Genomic DNA, 18,810 nt, shown 5'->3' on the forward strand with positions numbered 1-18,810 from the left:
CGCCAGCTTCTATTACAGCACATAGTCCTGGGCACATTGTGTAGGTATCAGTAAATAATTATAGCACTTAATTAGGAATCAAGGTTTGAATCCTCAGCCCTTGACTAAATTCTTTCATGCAAGCCACTTTTTTAGGGGGCTGATTTGCTGTGAGTAGTGCTATTAAATATTACATGTAAAAATATTTTAAGATAGGTGAAGTAGCACGTGCCTGTAGTCTCAGCTACTTAGGAGGCTGAGGTGTGGGAATAAACGCTCAGGAGTTTGAGGCTGTGGTGTGCTGTGATCATGCCTGTGAATAGCCACTGTACTCTGCCCTGGGCAATATAGCAAGACCTCATCTCTTTAAAAAACCTTTTAATAAAAATAAAATTTTAAGTGTTTTTAAAAAAAACACCGAGTGACATCTACATGACAGTGTTACAAGCTGTGTTGTGGGAAATGGGTGGGGTTTGGAAGTTTTCTAAAATCTGGGTTTGCTCCTTACTTGCTTGTATCTTTGAGCCTTGGCTTCTTCATCTATAAAGTGGACCTAACAATCACTCATTGGATGACTTAAGGAAATACTGTTTGTGTGTGTACCTTTGGTCCTGTGCAAATGATATGGCATAATCATGCTTGTAAGTAATTGCTGCGATTCATGACTTTTCAGGATTGCAGTGTGCTAGCTTTTGTTCTGGACCACCTGCTACCACATACCCAGAATGCAGAAGACAAGGACACCCCTGCCCTGGCTCGCCTATTCCTCGCAAGCCTGGCTGCTGCAGGGAGCGGCACAGATGCCCAGGTGGCCCTAGTGAATGAAGTAAAAGCAGCCCTGGGACGGGCACTGGCTATGGCTGAGAGTACAGAGAAACATGCCAGGTAAAATTCATACCTGACCTATGGCTAATAACCAAAACATCCCCTTACTCTTTTTAGTCCATGGGTGGTTTTGCACTTCAACAAAACTTCTTGTCATATTGGCATCATACACTCTGGTCTGCTCAAATAGTTCTGGTGTTTGAAAATACCTGAAGTAATGATGACTATTAGAGGAAGTGTATAAACCTAGAGAAAACAAAGGGAAATGTTCATTGTATTTTTAGGGTCTTCGAGGAAGTTGAGCAAGTTATTTGATCTTATTTTTAAAATTTTATTTAAAGGAAATGGGGATTGGGCGCGGCGGCTCACGCCCGTAATCCCATCGCTTTGGGAGCCCGAGGCCATTGGATTACTTGAGCCCAAGACTAGGAATTGAAGACCAGTCTGGGCAACATGACAAAACCCCATATCTACAAAAAATTAGCCGGGCATAGTGGCGTGTGCCCATCATCCCAGCTACTTGGGAGGCTGAGGTGGGAGTGTCGCTTCATCCTAGGAGGCGGAGGTTGCAGTGAGCCAAGGTTGTGCCACTGCACTCCATCCTGGGCTACAGAGCAAGACCCTGTCTACAAAAGAAAAGAAAAAATGAATGCTATCACCTAGGGAGTGTGTGCTCACCTGTTTGTTTAGATGTTATTTCCAGAAGGAAGCATAAAAGTTACAGGAGGGTTTTCTGGGGCTATTTAGTGAAGACTTGGCCTGAGAAATGGCTATATTCATATGATAGAGATGTCAAACTTCTCTCCCAGACTTCAGGCAGTGATGTGTATCATCAGTACTATCATGGAGTCCTGCCCCTCCACCTCCAGCTTCTACAGCAGTGCCACAGCCAAGACCCAGCACAATGGCATGAACAACATCATTCGGCTCTTCCTGAAGAAGGGACTGGTTAATGACCTGGCCAGAGTACCTCACAGCTTAGACCTGTCCAGGTAAAATGATGCCCCAGCCCCAGGCTTTTCCTTCTCCTCAGCCTCATTAGATGAATGATGCAGAAGTAGTTGGTGTGGGGGGAGATCTTTGGGTATAAGTGGGAGACCCAAGTCTTTCTTAATTGTGGCTTTTAGCACTTATCTTTCTTTAAGCCTTAGTTCTCATTTGCTATAAACTCAAGAGTTGAACTATAAGAGTGATTTTTTTTCAAGCTTCCCCCCCACTTTAATTAAAAGTAACCACTTATTAGAAGAATATATTTATAAGAAATACAGATGAGTAAAAAGAAAGTAGACACTGTATTCCTGCCACCCAGATACTATGATTACCTTATTGGTTATCATTCAGTGTTTTTCTTTGCATGCATAAATAATGTATTTTTTACTAAAATGATATTATACAATACATGCTATTGTGGTGGGGGAAATTTGGGCCTTTGTTGTTTTTATTTTCAGTTACTGGTCTCTACCTTGCTCTGAAAATAAATTTCATTCTACCTAATGCCCGATCTTTAATTAAGCATTTTTGTCCAAACCAGAATCCAGTTAAGGACTTGTGTTACATCTGGCTATGTCCTCTGAATCTCTCTTATTCTAACACAAATCTTTAATTATTTCGATCTTTATTTTTTGTTTTTGTTGTTCATGATTCTAGCTTGTTGAAGCAACCATATTTTGCCTTCTAAATTTGGTTCAGTTGCTTCCTTATACTTGATCCTTTACTTCCTGTTATTTTCTATAAGCTTCTAGTTAGATCTAGAGGATTGAGATTGGGGCTTAAAATGTGTAGCTTAAGTGATGTATAGCTCATATTGTATCATGAGAGACAGGTCTCCCATGATAATTGTCACTGTGCTGTTATATTTTAGAAAGTCAACTATGTTGTTACTTTGGCACTGTACAAATGTCCACGATGTCAATCATATACCTAAATAATAGCCTTAATGTCAGTTGATAATTCTTCCCTGGGTCGATTAATTTCTTTCAGGGTTATGAATAACAGCTTTCTAATTCCTCATTCCTTCTACATTATTAACTGGCATTTTTCTGTGTTAGCCCCAGAGGGACTGTCTGGTTGTGCTGAAATAGTTCTATTAGAAAGGCAGTATAGTCCTTTGTAGGGACGTGGATTGAACCTGGAAACCATCATTCTCAGCAAACTGACACAAGAACAGAAAATCAGACACTTGCTTGTTGTCACTCACAGGCAGGTGTTGAACAGTGAGAACACATGGACACAGGGAGGGGAGCATCACACACGGGGGTCTATCTAGGGGATATAGGGGAGGGACAGCACAGGGGGTGGGGAGTTGGGGAGAGATAGCATGGGGAGAAATGCCAGATGTAGGTGATGGGGAGGAAGGCAGCAAATCACACTGCCATGTGTGTAGCTATGCAACAATCTTGCATGTTCTTCACATGTACCCCGAAACCTAAAATGAAAAAAAGGTGGGGGGGGCAGTATAAAAACTGAATTTTTTTCTATTTACATTTGAGGCTCAAATGTAGGTTTTTTTTCTGGCTTTCTGTTTTTTAGTATTATGGACTCAACTTTTCATTGATATTTTATTTGTTTTTAAACCAGTGATTGAATTTATTTGGATCACTGTAGTCACTTTTTCATGCTGAAATTATTACACCTTTGACCTATGTGGCCCCTTCAAGATGACTAAATTGTCCTTTTGCTACAAACCTATCGATTTTTTGAAACATTTATAAATGTCAAACTCACAGTACTGTAATGAATACCATGTGTCTACCTGGATTAACCATTGCTGAACATTTTGCTTTATTTCTTCCCTCCCTCTCCTTTCAGAAGCTGAATCATTTGAAATTAGTTGGAAAAGTGTAAAACTTTACTTCTAAGTATTTAATCATATATTCTTAAGTCTCCTAAGAACAAAATGGCTAAGAACAAAACAATGGCTACAGTTTCATTGCCATATCAAAAAAATTTACCAGTAATATATATATTTTATATTCACATACTCCCAGTTATTTCAATTATGTCTTTATACTCTGGGGGAGAGTTTTGATCCAGGACTCAGTGAGTATCACATGTTGCATTTGGTTGTCAAATTTCTTTTCTTTTTTATGACATTTTCCTGTTTTGATGAATCCAGGCTTGATGTCTTATAGAACATCTCACAGTCTACATTTATGTAATTGCTCCCTTAATGGTTAGGATCAGGTTAAACATTTTTGGCAAAAATACTACATGGGTGATATTTGCCCTTCTCACATCATGTCAGAGGACAGGTAAATACCACTTGGTCCCATTTTTGGTGATGCTAAATTTGATCACAGAAGAGGCTGGTGGATCACTTGAGCCTAGGAGTTCGAGTCCATCCTGGGCAACATGGTGGGCCCCTGTCTCTGCAAAAAATACAATAATTAACTGGGTGTGGTGGCATGTGCCTGTAGTCCCAGATACTTGGGAGGCTGAGGTGGGAGGGAGGTTTCTGTTAGATTTCCACTTTGTAATGAAAATTCCATCAGTATCATTATTCTTTTTGATACTCAAAACAGGGCCTGTGATAATGATGTCATTAATTTTTCTTCCCATTTTTTTGGTTGTTTTCCCCTTTATAGAGGCAGGGTCTCACTGTGTTACTCAGGCTGTGCTCAAGCAATCCTCCCATCGTGGCCTCCCACAGTGGTGGGATTACAAGTGTGAGCCATCACGTCCATCTGCCCTATTAATTTTTGAAAGTTTTTTGGCACAATGAGATGTACTAGGCTTACCTTGTACCTTCCTTGCCCTATTCCTGGGATCACTTGTTCTGACGTGTCTTGGTTACTTTTAGTGTGATAAGGTATCAGAGACTGCTATCTTGCTACTAGTGGGCATATATATACACTCACATAAATGCACACATAAAGCAGATAAAAGCAGAGCTGCTCTGGTTTCAGTGGGTGCCTAGTTGGTCTCACACATGTTATTACACTTAGAAATCACACCACTCCTCTAACTGCAGCCCTATTGTACTTTTGTTGAACTCTAGGAAGGAAGCCCTACAGAATAATATTTCAAATTCACAGGACTTAAAACTGTGAATTAAGTTTTAAGTCAGGCCAGGCCTGGTGGCTCACACCTATAATCCCAACACTTTGGGAGGCTGAGGCAGGCAGGTTGCCTGAGCTCATGAGTTCGAGACCAGCATGAGCAACATGGCGAAATCCCATCTCTACAAAAAATACAAAAAAATTAGTTGGGCATGGTGGCTCACGCCTGTTGTCCCAGCTGTTTGGGAGGCTGAGGTGGGAGGATCACTTGAGCCTGGGAGGTGGAGGTTGCAGTGAGCCGAGATCATGCCACTGCACTCCAGCCTGGGTAACACAGCGAGACCCTGTTTTTAAAAAAAAAAAAAAAATTATTTTATCATGTTCCTTTGAGGTCTTAGGATTTGGGGACTAAATGCTGATGGTCTTAAAAAAAAAAAAAAAAAAAAAAAAAAAAAGCCAGGTGTGGTGGCTCACGCCTATAATCCCAGCACTTTAGGAGGCCGAGGCTGGCGGATTGCCTGAGGTCAGGAGTTCAAGACCAGCCTGGCCAACATGGTGAAACCCTGTCTCTACTAAAAATACAAAAATTAGCCTGGCATGGTGGCAGGCACCTGTAATCCCAGCTACTCTGAAGACTGAGGCAGGAGACTCTCTTGAACCCGGGAGGCAGAGGTAACAAGAGCAAGAAAAAAAAAGCCTGAGTACGTCTGAGAAGTGGCTTGCTTGCATGTGGTCATCGAGTATACATTCTGACTTCCAGTCAAGAATTTGTTCCTCATGTGCTTTCCACAGCCCCATGAAATATGGCATTGATTTAACTTTTGCTTTTAGGGTGGGTTCCTTGAAGACATTTAATTCAGATTTTTTTTCTCTAAACAAAAGTAGAATGTTGTGCGACCTTATGCCCCTTTTCTCTTAGTGGATTCCATTGTAAGAAGCTTAGTGTCACTTAGAAGATAGACATCTAGTATTTCTGTGCTCAGTCTCTTTATCTTCCGTTATCTCAGTCCCAACATGGCCAACACAGTCAATGCTGCTCTGAAGCCTTTGGAAACACTTTCCCGGATTGTGAACCAGCCCAGTAGCCTTTTTGGCAGCAAGAGTGCATCTAGCAAGAACAAGTCTGAGCAGGATGCCCAAGGAGCCGCTCAAGATTCCAATAGCAACCAGCAGGACCCAGGTAGGAAATCAGAGCCAATGGACTGGAGAGCTGGAGGGGTGGGAGTAGTTGCTTTATGGGCCTGGTATCACCATTGTTCTGGCTTGGTGTTGTTTCCCTGGGAACTTGCTGGCCTTCCAGAGATCTGTCATAGTGGTGTGGGAATCTGCCCCACAAAGAATTCCTTCAAAATGCAGCCTTGTTTGGCTATCCTCACACGTAGCCTTGTCTTTTCCTTTGTCACCCATTCGTTTATTCTCTGAGAACTTGTAAACTTGCCCAAGGAAGGGACCTTATTGTCTTTGCGCTTGCCTCGTGGTGCCCAGCACATAGGCACTCTTTGATTATTTTGCTGGTTGGTTGACTGTTTCAGGCGAGCCTGGGGAAGCAGAAGTGCAGGAGGAGGATCATGATGTCACTCAGACAGAGGTGGCAGATGGGGATATCATGGATGGGGAGGCTGAAACCGACTCAGTGGTGATTGCTGGGCAGCCTGAGGTGCTCAGTTCACAAGAGATGCAGGTAGGGAGGCAGATCACCCAGCATTCTCCTGTTGCGGCGCTGAACCAAACCCTTGCCAGGTGGTGTGGGTGGGTGAGTACTTTAGATCTTTGCCTCAATGCTGGCTGCTTTGCAGAGGAGCATGGATGATATGCTTAGTAGATGCTCAGTAAATGTGTTTGAATTGTATTAAAAGAGGGGTGGGGGCAGGGCCAGGATGCCATGTACTATGAAATGATATAGATCCCAACCAGAAAACTTAGGCACAGGTGAAATGTTGAAGTAGAAAGCTGGCCTGAGACCATTGGGCCCAAGGTCTTTGATTTACTTGGCTCTGGTCATTAATGGAAGCTCCTTAACACTACCTTATGCCAATAGCACCAGCTGTTGCTGGGGCATTAAAACAGCAGTATTCTAAAGAACCTAAAGAAAGCATTGTAATTTATGGCGCTCATAGCATTGCGTAAGAAATTGGACCTGTGGTCCTAAGCTGCTGGCTTTAAAGAGATCTATATGTCTTCCTGGGCAGTATAAAGACTAACCCAGTATCAGATAACTGGGATGGACCCATTTGAAGGATGGTCTGAGTGTGGATTGGCAGCACGTGGTGGTTTCTATGCTAATCGCACCGAGTGTGTGGTTTCATGTAATATCCTCTGTCACATATTATCCTAGAAATGTATGCTCCTTTGCTGGCTTTTTTTAGGGTTTCGGTGCTAGCACAATGATAGACTTGTGTGCATCCATATATATGTTCTATTTCTCTCCAGGTTGAGAATGAGCTGGAGGACCTGATAGATGAGTTGCTTGAGAGGGATGGCGGATCTGGGAACAGTACAATTATAGGTGAGAGCCCCAGAACTGAGTATAGCCTCTTCCTTTGCCTCAGTCTCTCTTGGGAGGACCCTTTTTCTCATCATCTGCTTGCTCAGCTCTGCCTAAGGGCTCATAGCCAGCCTAGATTGCTGCTTGTCTTGATGTTGATGGTTTTACAGATGAGAAATTCACAAGACATCTACAGGCCTGTGGCAGTCTGAAGTGTTGCCTGTGTGGGGGAGGTGGTGGGAGTGGCCATCGATATAGAGGATATGTCAAGCACATCAAAAGAGTGTTTATTCATGGAGGCCTAGGGCAGGCTGTAGGGTGCGAAAGCGTTTCCTTTCATTTCTTCAGTGAAGTCCAGGGGCTTTCTGCCTCTGAGTCTCAGTAGTGTAAAAAGAGTGACCATTCCCTGAGGTGGCCCTTTATAAATCGCAATGGGGAAATGGCAAAGGTACCCTACTATCACCTGGCTCTGAGGGTGTATGTATTACTTGTTTTTACTTTGTTGATCAAGGAAATCAAAGGATAAATGGAAGTAGACATGTATTCTTAAGTTTTACAAAGCTTTTTCACACCCAGTATCCTCTGTGGTTCACAATTAATGGGATTGGCAGGGCAGATGTGATCATCCTGTTTTACAGATGAGGAAACTGAGACTCAGACAGGTAAAGTGACTGGCCAAGCTCACCTAGCTAGCTGACAGCAGACAATCCAGGTCTTCTCCCTCATCAAAAAACAAAAAAGTGGATATCTGCTAGGTGTACATAGCTACTTTAGACGCACCCAGTCTGGAAAGGGAAGTCCTCTGTTGTTCAGTGAAGGCTCTGCTCTGTAACCTTCAGTGAGCAGAAGTGGAGAGGATGAATCACAAGAGGACGTGCTGATGGATGAAGCTCCTTCCAACCTCAGCCAAGCTTCCACCTTGCAGGCCAACCGAGAAGGTGAGAGTGCCGAGGCCAGAAAGGCCTCCCTTCTTGCCCTGCACGTCTGACAGACACTATACTAGGGCTTTCCTGGAGGCAGCTACCCACATGTGCAGAATAAGGAAGCATCTGTCTGCATGCGCTGACATACAACATCCACTTTATCCTCAGCCAGTTTTTCAAATAACATATTACTACTGCTTGCCCAAAGTTTGTCACTTCTTACTTGGTTCGCTTTCTTCTCACCCACCTGCTGTCATCGCTCCAGATCCCTCTTGCCAACAGGATATAGTCAATAGCAAAGTAGGACTGGAAATGCAAGGGGGCACCAGCAGACTTGGCCAGATCCTAGACCATGGCTCCTCAAGCACCACCCTCTAGCCAGCCTCCACATTCAGCCACCCTGCTCAGTGTGTTGATGCATTCATTGGCACTCTCAGGAAATCTGGGCTGGCTCACTAAGTCTGTACATCACCCCAGATCTGGTTCTTCCTCTCGTAGAGTCAGATATCCCATCGCCTTCCCACTTAGTCTGCTGGCCTGCACAGTAGCTTGTTTTCTAGCTATTCAGTTTAGTCCTCCAATGTGCTCCCTTTGTTTTAGATTCCATGAATATCCTGGACCCTGAGGATGAGGAGGAGCACACTCAGGAAGAGGACAGCAGTGGCAGTAACGAGGATGAGGATGATAGTCAGGATGAAGAGGAGGAGGAGGAGGAAGATGAGGAAGATGATCAGGTGAGGGGGGACTGTGTTTGGGTTGGTTCAGATGACCTCTTCCATGGGAACAAAGAGCTGCAGAAAACCAACAGTCTGGGTTACTAGCCTCAGCATCTCCCTCCCTCATGTGCACATGTGGCCATGGCACCAGGCTTCAGAAAACCCTTACCTCCAGCAATTCTCCATCTCCTATTTTCCCTTAAGGAGGATGATGAAGGTGAAGAGGGAGATGAAGACGATGACGACGATGGCTCTGAGATGGAATTGGATGAGGATTATCCTGATATGAACGCTTCTCCCTTGGTCCGATTTGAGCGCTTTGACCGGGAGGATGATCTCATCATTGAGTTTGACAACATGTTCTCCAGTGCTAGTAAGATACAGGGGCTCAGCTGGGTTTTCTCTCTTGATTCTTATACCCTTTTCTAGGGTAAGCCAAGCAGTGGACCAAACTGATCTGATACAGACAGCACTTCTTTTCCTATGCTGACTTCCTGGGGCAAGAGATGTCTGAATCCATCTCTCTCATTAGTGTATACTTAGGAGAAGGAATAGTGAGAGGCTGCTTTTGTTCACTTCACCTCAGTAAATAGGCAGCCATTTTAGAGCCTGGACAACTTGATGATTTGCTTGATTTAAAAAAATGAGACCAAGGCTGACTACATCAGGCACCCATGTGCACACCACAGTGGCAGGGCAATCAATAATCTTTATGTCCATAACAAGAGATCTTGAGGGTTTGAATGATCACCTTTGAGCTTGGCATTAGGGAGCAGATTTGAACATACTCACTCTATTCATCAAGGATGCATCTTTTCGGGAGAACGAGTGAATCTCTTCCCTCCTCCCCCATCAGCGTCAAAGTTCCCTTTTAGCGTCGAGTTAGAATCAAGTTCTTAGAATCAAGCTGTCTTGATAGGGCAGGTCTTGACCTTAAATCACAAGCATGATGTAGCAGAAAACACTGAACTATTCTGGTCTGTTATCTTGGCCAATTAATCTCTTACCTCTTTGAGCCTCAGTTTGTCACCTGTAAATGAAAAGTTTGAGGAAAAAAAAAATGGGTTGGATTAGATAACTTTTAAGATAACATCTATGATTCTCTTTGCATTTTTGTGATTTTCATCAGTTTTCCTTAGAGTTAAGCCTCTGTCCATACAGCAAATTGAACAATATTTGAGGAGTTCCTACTGTATCCTAGGTACTAGGGATACCAGCAGTAAAGAAGAAAATAGTCCTCTTCCCTCGTAGGAGGGGTCTATTAGGAATTATAAGTAAGCAGGCATTACATTGCAGATGGTAAGAAAGCACAGAGGTAAAGAGTTATCTAACCCAATTGTAGAAGTCAGGCTTCACAGAGAAAGTGACATCTTAGGCCAAGAACAGAAGAGCGGGTAAAGTGGGAGAGGAGTCTTCAAGGTGGAGGGAGCAGCATGTATCTAAGGGGCCTAGAAGTGTCACTGTGACTGTAGTGTGAAAAATGGATTGGGAGAAGGTACTATCAGTTAGGAGGCTGTTGCAATATCTAGGTGAGAGATGATGGCATAAGCTATGGTAGTGTCAGTGATTGTAGATTAGGTGTGGGAATGAGGGAGAAAGGACAAAGCTCAGGTTTCCGTGTGAGGAAGTAAGGCCCAGGAGACATGGTTCTGCTTGAACAAAGATGGAAGAAATTTCTTTTTGGCACTGACCCTTTTGCATATTATCCTTGCAGCAGACATCCCCCCATCCCCAGGAAATATCCCTACCACCCATCCACTGATGGTGCGCCATGCAGACCACAGTTCTCTGACACTGGGCAGTGGCTCTTCAACAACTCGTCTCACCCAGGGCATTGGGCGCAGTCAGAGGACCCTAAGGCAGCTGACAGCCAATACTGGACACACCATTCATGTTCACTACCCTGGGAATCGCCAGCCCAACCCTCCTCTTATACTCCAGAGGTGAGTCACAGAGATCTGTTGGATTCATCGGAGCTCTTATAAGAGTTTTCACTATGCTTCAGTGTTGTCTTAACCTTGGGGGAAACAGTCCATCACTTAATGTTCTTGTCACACACACGAATAAGGCATCTGTCCCATTTCTTTGTGGATTACATGTGCAGCCTTTTGGAGAATACCAAATTATGTCAATAGTTCTGCACATGTATTTAGCAGTTATTAAGTGTCTCATGCCAAGCACTTAACGCTTTAGATATAGACAGGACAAGATCCCTGCCTTCCAGCTTAGAGTTTAGTGAGAAAAACAAACTTAAGAAGTAAAAGAAAGATATATAAGTGTTGTAATGGTTGGTGTACAGACAACAGAGAGGGTATAGTGGAGGCAGTGTAACCTGACACAGTGCCTGGCACGTAGAAGCTTATTGACACCCACTTGGTGCCAGGAACTGTGGCATGCATAATATACAACTTAAGTAAAAACCAGGGTGGGATTCAGAAAAGTAACTTGTATGCAGAGGATGCATGAAGAGGATCTCATGGTAACAGGTTTCAGGACACCTCTGGACTTAACAGTGATCGTGGTACCCACCATTACCCTACAGGTTGCTTGGTCCCTCAGCTGCTGCTGACATCCTTCAGCTGAGCAGCAGCCTTCCGCTACAAAGCCGGGGTCGGGCCCGCCTCCTGGTAGGCAATGATGACGTCCACATCATCGCCCGTTCTGATGATGAGCTGCTGGATGACTTTTTCCATGATCAGAGCACAGCTACCAGCCAAGCAGGCAAGTTTGTGTGGTGAAAGGGTAGAATTTGTCAGATTCTACCTTTTCCCTGCTGAGGAAAAGCAGGACAGGGTCTGCCCTAGAGAAAACCCCCATCTTACAGGAGCCAGAACCACTCAGTAACCTTAGCCATGGCCAACAAAAGCTTTATAGTCTCTAGATACTTGTTATGTGCTAAACATTGTGGTAGACCTTGGGTCCTATTAGGGAAATACTGAAATTTGTGGATTGGTGGATCAGTTAATGCTTGACAAGGCCAAGAATCTCATTCCCCTTTGTTCCAACAGGAACCTTGTCCAGCATCCCTACAGCCCTGACCCGCTGGACAGAAGAATGCAAAGTTCTTGATGCTGAGAGCATGCATGACTGTGTTTCAGGTGCGTGACAGCTTGGTTATCAGGGCAGTATTGAGCCTTCCAGGGCTAGGACAAGCATGTGGAGGGTTGTTTCCAGCCTCTCCATGGCTACAAGCTCTGCCTCTTGGCTTCCTTCCTGACCCCACCAGAGCAGCCTTTGATTTTTGCCTCTTTGAAACAGTGGTTAAAGTGCCCATTGTCAATCACCTGGAATTCCTGAGGGATGAGGAGCTGGAAGAAAGGCGAGAGAAGCGCAGGAAACAACTGGCTGAGGAAGAAACAAAGATAACTGATAAAGGCAAAGAAGATAAGGAGAACAGGGATCAGAGTGCACAGGTGATTCCCAAGGGCTGGGAGGATTCATCTTTGACTATCTGCCATAATGTCGTTATAGTATGCACATGGCACCAAGAATCCTAGGACGTTTATGTTGAACCTGGGAAGTTTTTCATTTCAGATTCACCATATGTTCAACTAGTTTGTAGGGGAAAGGATTCGAACCTAGAGAGGAGATATCTCCAGTGTCTCACTGGGGAAAACTGTGGAGCCAGAACCAGAATGGCTTCTCACTCAACAGTCACACTGCATAGTCTTCTGCCACCAAGGACAGCATGGGACAGGGAGAGTAACCTTGTCTGATGCTCTTGGTCAGCATCAAGACCTATGCTTTTGGTCACTCATTTCCATTCTGTCAGTGGACTGCCAGTGTGGGGAAGCTTACTGAGATGACCCCATTTGATCATTTGCGTACGATCAGCCTAGGTGTCAGATCAGAGAAAATGTTTGTACTCTGAACCCCATCATCACATGTCATATTCTAGGGCTCACGTATAAAATCACTAATACAGTTTTGGTTTAGAAGAAAGCGACATACTTTTTTTCTGAAACTTCTGGGACCTCAGGCAGCAGTCTTTTAAAGGCTGAGTAAAAGCTGATAGAATTTATACATAACACTGTATCACTTGATATAAAAGGGGAGGAGGCTGATAGAAATACAAACAAATGATAAAACCTGAGTGAAAGACTTTAGTATACCCCACTGAGCAGTTATGGAATCATTAGGGTAGTGAAGTGTTCAGTTAAAGTAACAAGCTCGATCTAACAAATAATTTTTATATAGAACTTTTTACCTAATAAACAATAACATTGTTTCTGACATATGATAAAGGATTGAAAATAAGTGAACCTTAGCATATGACTGAAAAGGCTAGAGTGGACAAAATAAAAAATAAGCCCAAGGAAGGGAAAAATATGTAGATGAAACCAAGAAATTATTGCTAGAATGATCATGATCATGCCCAGCCCTAAGGGGGGTTTTATTATCCTTTCCTTCCAGGTTTATTTCCCCCACCCCTGCAGTTTCTCCCTCATCCCCAAGCCATTCTTGAACCTGAGTATATAGAGAGAAATTGGACATACATTTGCACAGTGAAATGATTATCTTCCTTTGGTCACATGGCCAAAGCATTCTCCATTAAATCAGTGAACTCCTAGACAGTTTAGGTGGAGAATGGTGACTATTACAGTTGACCTCTATCTTAGGTGCTTGCAAAGTCCCACATTGATCTATCCCTTCCCTTTGCAGTGTACTGCATCTAAGACAAACGACTCCACTGAACAGAATCTCTCAGGTAACTCTCCTTCCCTTTCTCCTTTCTTACTAACCAATTGATTGCCTTTTCTCCTGATCATTCAAGTAGCCAGCCCACATAGGTTGAAGATGGATACTGGTGCTCTGTGGGATGAGGTAGTAGATTGTATAGTTTTAGGGTCATACCCCATCTTGGAGATAACTATACAGTCTACTGTCTTTCCCACGGCGATACACTTCTTCTCCGACTGGCTCTGTGCAGGTTCTTGTTCTGGTTATGATCTATCTACTTCATTCTGGCATGGGTAATGAGGTCATGTGTCTTTTTCATTTCCTGACTGCAACTCTGTCTTCTGAAACGGCATGTTCATGTATATCTTTGAAATGGTTGATCCTTTGATGACCACCATGGTGTGGCATTTCATGAGAATAACTGATGACAGTGGTTCTCAAATGCCAGTCCTCCATGGAAATGAACAAAATCAAGGAGCTTTAATACATTTTTCATAAAGCTGAATTTATTCCATTTAAAAGGCTGTTTTTGTATTGAGAGATTATAGTCTTCCTAATTCTGTGGTATCAAAATAATTTTATTAGACAATGTTGTTTGGGATGTTTTTTTCTTACATGGCTAAACTAAAAGTTGGTAACCCCTACGTTAGTCTCTACTTTTTGTTCTTTTTTTAATTAAATTTTATTGGTCCGTGGAATCTAAAAGTCTAGGAACATTGTCTTGGATAGTGTGCTGTTTGGGAAGGTAGCTCTGTGGGCTAAGTGCTATGACTGCCATATGCTTCCTATTGCCTCTGATCTTCTAAACAATGGTCCGTAGCCATTTTGTGATTGTAACAACTGGTCCGTGTAATATCATATGTCTCCCCCACCCATATTTCCTCAGAACATTTTTCTGCCTCCCCACACCTGTCTCCTTTGGCACTTGAGTTGGAAAATGAGTGTACCAAAGCCTGCACAATATTTTTAAAGCAGTGAAGGAGGGTAGATGCCTTGGTGCCCTTAATCTAGCAAAAGGTCTTTAAAAGGGTCTGTCACCAGGTAAAATGGCCTTTTGCCTCCTGCCCTTAGTAGAGGATTCTGCTCATGCCAGGGTGAGGTAGTAAGTTGTATTGTTGTGGGGTAGGGATATTAGGCCCCAATTAGAAGATAACTATACAACTTACTACTTTCCCTGGCGTGTGGCATATTCACACTTAGTCTTAGCATATTGTCCTTCATCATACAAAGTTGTAGATGTTCCTTGGTTAATTAGGACTGGAAGAAAACAGGTGGAAGGGGACAGATAGTGTTTAGGGTGAGGCAGCTGTCATTATAAAGTGACTTGTCTTTCATTGATTGGAGCATCTAATTGATTATTTTACCTTTGGGCATGAACTCAAACATTTTGCTATTATTCAACTGTATAATGACTGAATTTAGTAATAGAACAGGAATGTGCACAAGGGAATGGAAAGCATACTTTAAGAGTTTTGGGCCGGGCGCAGTGGCTCACACCTGTAATCCCAGCACTTCTGGGAGGCCAAGGTGGGTGGATCACCTGAGGTCAGGAGTTCAAGACCAGCTTGACTAACATGGCGAAACCCTGTCTCTACTCAAAATACAAAAATTAGCCAGACGTGGTGACACGTGCCTGTAGTCCCAGCTACTTGGGAGGCTGAGGCAGGAGAATTGCTTGAACCCAGGAGGCAGAGGCTTCAGTGAGCCGAGAACGTGCCACTGCACTCCAGCCTGGGCAACAGAGCAAGACTCTGTCTCCCCAAAAAAAAAAAAAAAAAAAAAAAAAAGGGTTTTGAAAGACTGGACACGGTGGCTCATACCTGTAATCCCAGCACTTTGGGAGGCCAAGGCAGGTGAATTGCTTGAGCTCAGAAGTTCGAGACCAGCCCAAGCAACATGGCGAAACCCTGTCTCTACTAAAAATACAAAAATTAGCCAAGTGTGGTGCACATGCCTATAGTCTTAGCTACATGGGAGGCTGAGGTGGGAGGATTGCCTGAGCTCAGGAGGTCAAGGCCGCAGTGAGCCATGATTGTGCCACCACACTCCAGCCTGCGCAACAGTGAGACCCTGTCTCCAAACAAAAAGAGTTTTGAATGAAATTCTGACCATTTCTTGCTCCAAATAGACGAAGTGGGAGGATCAATAGGCTTTTCGTAGGTAGATTTTCTGTGTACCTACAGAGACATTTAGCCTCACCCTATATGAACTGAAATCTTCCCCCTTCCACCTGGGGAGCAAAGAAAGGATCCACAGAGTCAGATCTCCAGTTTTTGCATTCATGGGACAGAGATAGCACTGTGCCTTAGCCTTAGCCTTCATCCTTGATATACCAGACCAGAGATATTCCTTGGAGCAATTTGTTGTGGGGGTGGGAAACTTATCAGGCCACATTTGCTGATTGGGGTGGCTCCCCTCATCATTAGCTGGTTGCCCCTTAACCACTGTTATTATTCTTTCCGAGAAAGATGGGACGCCTATGCCTGACAGCTACCCAACAACCCCATCTTCAACTGATGCAGCTACATCTGAGTCCAAGGACACCCTTGGCACTCTGCAATCCTCACAACAGCAACCAACACTCCCAACCCCACCAGCTTTGGGAGAGGTTCCTCAGGAGCTGCAGTCCCCAGCTGGAGAAGGGGGCAGCTCTACACAGCTATTGATGCCTGTAGAGCCAGAGGAATTGGGTCCCACAAGGCCAAGTGGGGAAGCAGAAACAACTCAAATGGAGTTATCCCCAGCTCCCACTATAAGTGAGTAAAATTTCAACATTTGGGGAGGATGGAACAGGAGGGAAGAAAGTATGTCTTTGTAGCTTCTCTTTGCTTTCTTGCTTGAGAGAAATAGTAGGAGCTCAAGTTCTCAAATAATGTCTCATTTTGCACATTCGCTTTCTTAGGTGAAGTTGAGGTCCCAAACTGGTGATGGTTGAAAGTCTAACAATATTGGTGATGATACCAACTTTTTATTGAGGCACTTAATCTGTTCCTGGGCTATCATGCCAGGCTCATTATGTAACTTCTTTTAAAATAACTCTCCAGCTGGGCATGGTGGCTCATAATCCCAGCACTTTGGAAGGCCCAGGCAGGGGGATCGTTTGAGCTCAGGAGTTTGAGACCAGCCTGGGCAACATAGTGAGACCCCCATCTCTATTTATTTATTAAAAAAAAAAAAAAAAAAAAGGCTCTCCAAAATCAATAGTGTTATTTACATAAGTAGACTGAAACTCAGAAGTGAAATAATTAAGGCCGGGCGCGGTGGCTCATGCCTATAATCTCGGCACTTTGGGAGGCCAAGGCAGGTGGATCACCTGAGGTTAGGAGTTTAAGACCAGCCTGGCCAACATGGTAAAATCCTGTTTTTAAAAAATAAAAAAAAAAAGAAGTAGTAGTAGTGAAATAATTAGCCCAAGTCACTCTGTAAGTAGTTGAACTGGGATTAAAATCCAGATCTGTCTGACTTTAAAGCTTATTGTCCTTCCACAGTTTCCAGAATGGCAAGCATGTCACCCCACACTTAGAGCTCTCCCATTCTCCTGGCAGACACTGTTGATCTCATGGCACTATTTCTCACTGGTTTGAAATGGAGCCTCAAAAGTCTTCTCAGCAGTATTTCAACAGGGTAAATTGACACCTGCTTGCCATCCTTGCTCTTTACCGTCTTCCTTGTGAGACCTTAAGGTGTCAGTTTTTTCTTTCAAGGAACCTTGTTTATTTATTTTATTATTGTTATTTTTTAGAAAGAGTCTTGCTCTGTCATCCAGGCTGGAGTGCAGTGGCGTGGTCTTGGCTCACTGCAACCTCTGTCTCCCAGGTTCAAGCAATTCTCCTGCCTCAGCCTCCCAAGTAACTGGGACTGCAGGCACACACCACCATGCCCAGCTGATTTTTGTACTTTTAGTAGAGAGTAGGTTTTGCCATGTTGGCCAGGCTTGTCTGGAACTCCTGACCTCAGGTTATCCACCCACCTCGGCCTCTCAAAGTGCTGGGATCACAGGCATGAGCCACCACACCGGGCCGAAACCTTGTTTATTTAGATAACCACAGGATATGCACCTGAAATCAAAGTTAAATGATCCCTTACCTGGGTTGCCTAGGGGATATGCTTCACAAGCATGCCTGGAACACAGTAAATGTTCAACAATTGATAGAAAGGGCTTGAGCTGAACCTTAAAAAGCAGGTGAGATTGAGAGGGGAACAGCAAGGGAGAACTGAGAAGTCTGAGCTGAGATGCCCTTAAGGACGCAACCTATCAAAGACTTTGTCATTTTGCCCCAATTCCAGATAGAAACCTAACCTCTCCCTATGACTTCCTCCTAGCCTCTCTTTCCCCAGAGAGAGCTGAGGATTCTGATGCACTGACGGCTGTCAGCAGTCAACTAGAAGGCTCTCCTATGGATACCAGTAGCCTGGCTTCCTGTACCCTAGAGGAGGCTGTGGGTGACACCTCAGCAGCTGGCAGTTCTGAGCAGCCCAGAGCAGGCAGCTCCACTCCTGGGGATGCCCCACCAGCTGTGGCAGAAGTACAGGGCAGGAGTGATGGGTCAGGGGAATCTGCCCAGCCACCTGAGGACAGGTAAGTATGTGTGGGCAAAAGAAGGGTAGGATATATTGGAGGGTCTTTCAAGCCACATTTCGTACTTCTCAACTAATGGAGATGCTTGTTATGCTGGGGAGATAAACCTGGTTTCTGTGAGAAAGGGATAGCAGTATTTTATAAATGAGAAGACATAATACAGACAACAACCTGAGCATGATTTCCCCCAGCTCTCCCCCTGCATCCTCTGAGAGCTCTTCCACCAGAGATTCTGCCGTGGCCATTTCTGGAGCAGATTCCCGAGGAATCCTAGAAGAGCCGTTGCCTTCAACAAGCAGTGAAGAAGAAGATCCCCTTGCAGGTGAGCTCTGTGTGTGCTCAGGTCATCCTGGGATTGTTTTGGCTTCTAGTAATCCTTGGCATGGAAATGCCCACCAGCCAAACAGTTGCGTTTAGATGGAGGGCATGTATGTGGGAGGACTGGCAATAAAGGGGGTGCTGGTATGGCATAATGCAATGGGTCCAGACTTAGGAGTCAAACTGATTTTGGCTCATTCAAATTCCCCCAGTCTGGCCGGGCGCGGTGGCTCACGCCTGTAATCCCAGCACTTTGGGAGGCCGAGGCGGGTGGATCACGAGGTCAAGAGATCGAGACCATCCTGGT

At 44.3% G+C, this 18,810-nt stretch overlaps 1 protein-coding gene across 3 annotated transcripts in view; it reads left to right on the forward strand.

Moving 5' to 3' along the window:
- Nucleotides 1–18,810, forward strand: part of HUWE1 (HECT, UBA and WWE domain containing E3 ubiquitin protein ligase 1) — a 78,693-nt gene that overhangs the window by 38,901 nt on the left and 20,982 nt on the right. For 2 of the 3 annotated variants that reach the window (XM_017517618.2, XM_017517620.2), the window contains exons 26-41: nt 653–864; nt 1,614–1,796; nt 5,810–5,982; nt 6,335–6,483; nt 7,233–7,308; nt 8,127–8,225; nt 8,811–8,944; nt 9,131–9,299; nt 10,641–10,869; nt 11,469–11,647; nt 11,935–12,024; nt 12,185–12,339; nt 13,589–13,634; nt 16,075–16,362; nt 17,930–18,185; nt 18,377–18,507. In XM_017517618.2, coding sequence (XP_017373107.1) covers nt 653–864; nt 1,614–1,796; nt 5,810–5,982; nt 6,335–6,483; nt 7,233–7,308; nt 8,127–8,225; nt 8,811–8,944; nt 9,131–9,299; nt 10,641–10,869; nt 11,469–11,647; nt 11,935–12,024; nt 12,185–12,339; nt 13,589–13,634; nt 16,075–16,362; nt 17,930–18,185; nt 18,377–18,507 — 2,569 coding nt within the window. The remainder of the gene's footprint in view (nt 1–652; nt 865–1,613; nt 1,797–5,809; nt 5,983–6,334; nt 6,484–7,232; nt 7,309–8,126; nt 8,226–8,810; nt 8,945–9,130; nt 9,300–10,640; nt 10,870–11,468; nt 11,648–11,934; nt 12,025–12,184; nt 12,340–13,588; nt 13,635–16,074; nt 16,363–17,929; nt 18,186–18,376; nt 18,508–18,810) is intronic. The other variant, XM_037734596.1, reaches the window with a different exon arrangement.

The sequence above is a fragment of the Cebus imitator genome, unplaced genomic scaffold (genome assembly GCF_001604975.1).
Source record: "Cebus imitator isolate Cc_AM_T3 unplaced genomic scaffold, Cebus_imitator-1.0 Scaffold640, whole genome shotgun sequence".
Lineage (NCBI taxonomy): Eukaryota > Metazoa > Chordata > Mammalia > Primates > Cebidae > Cebus > Cebus imitator.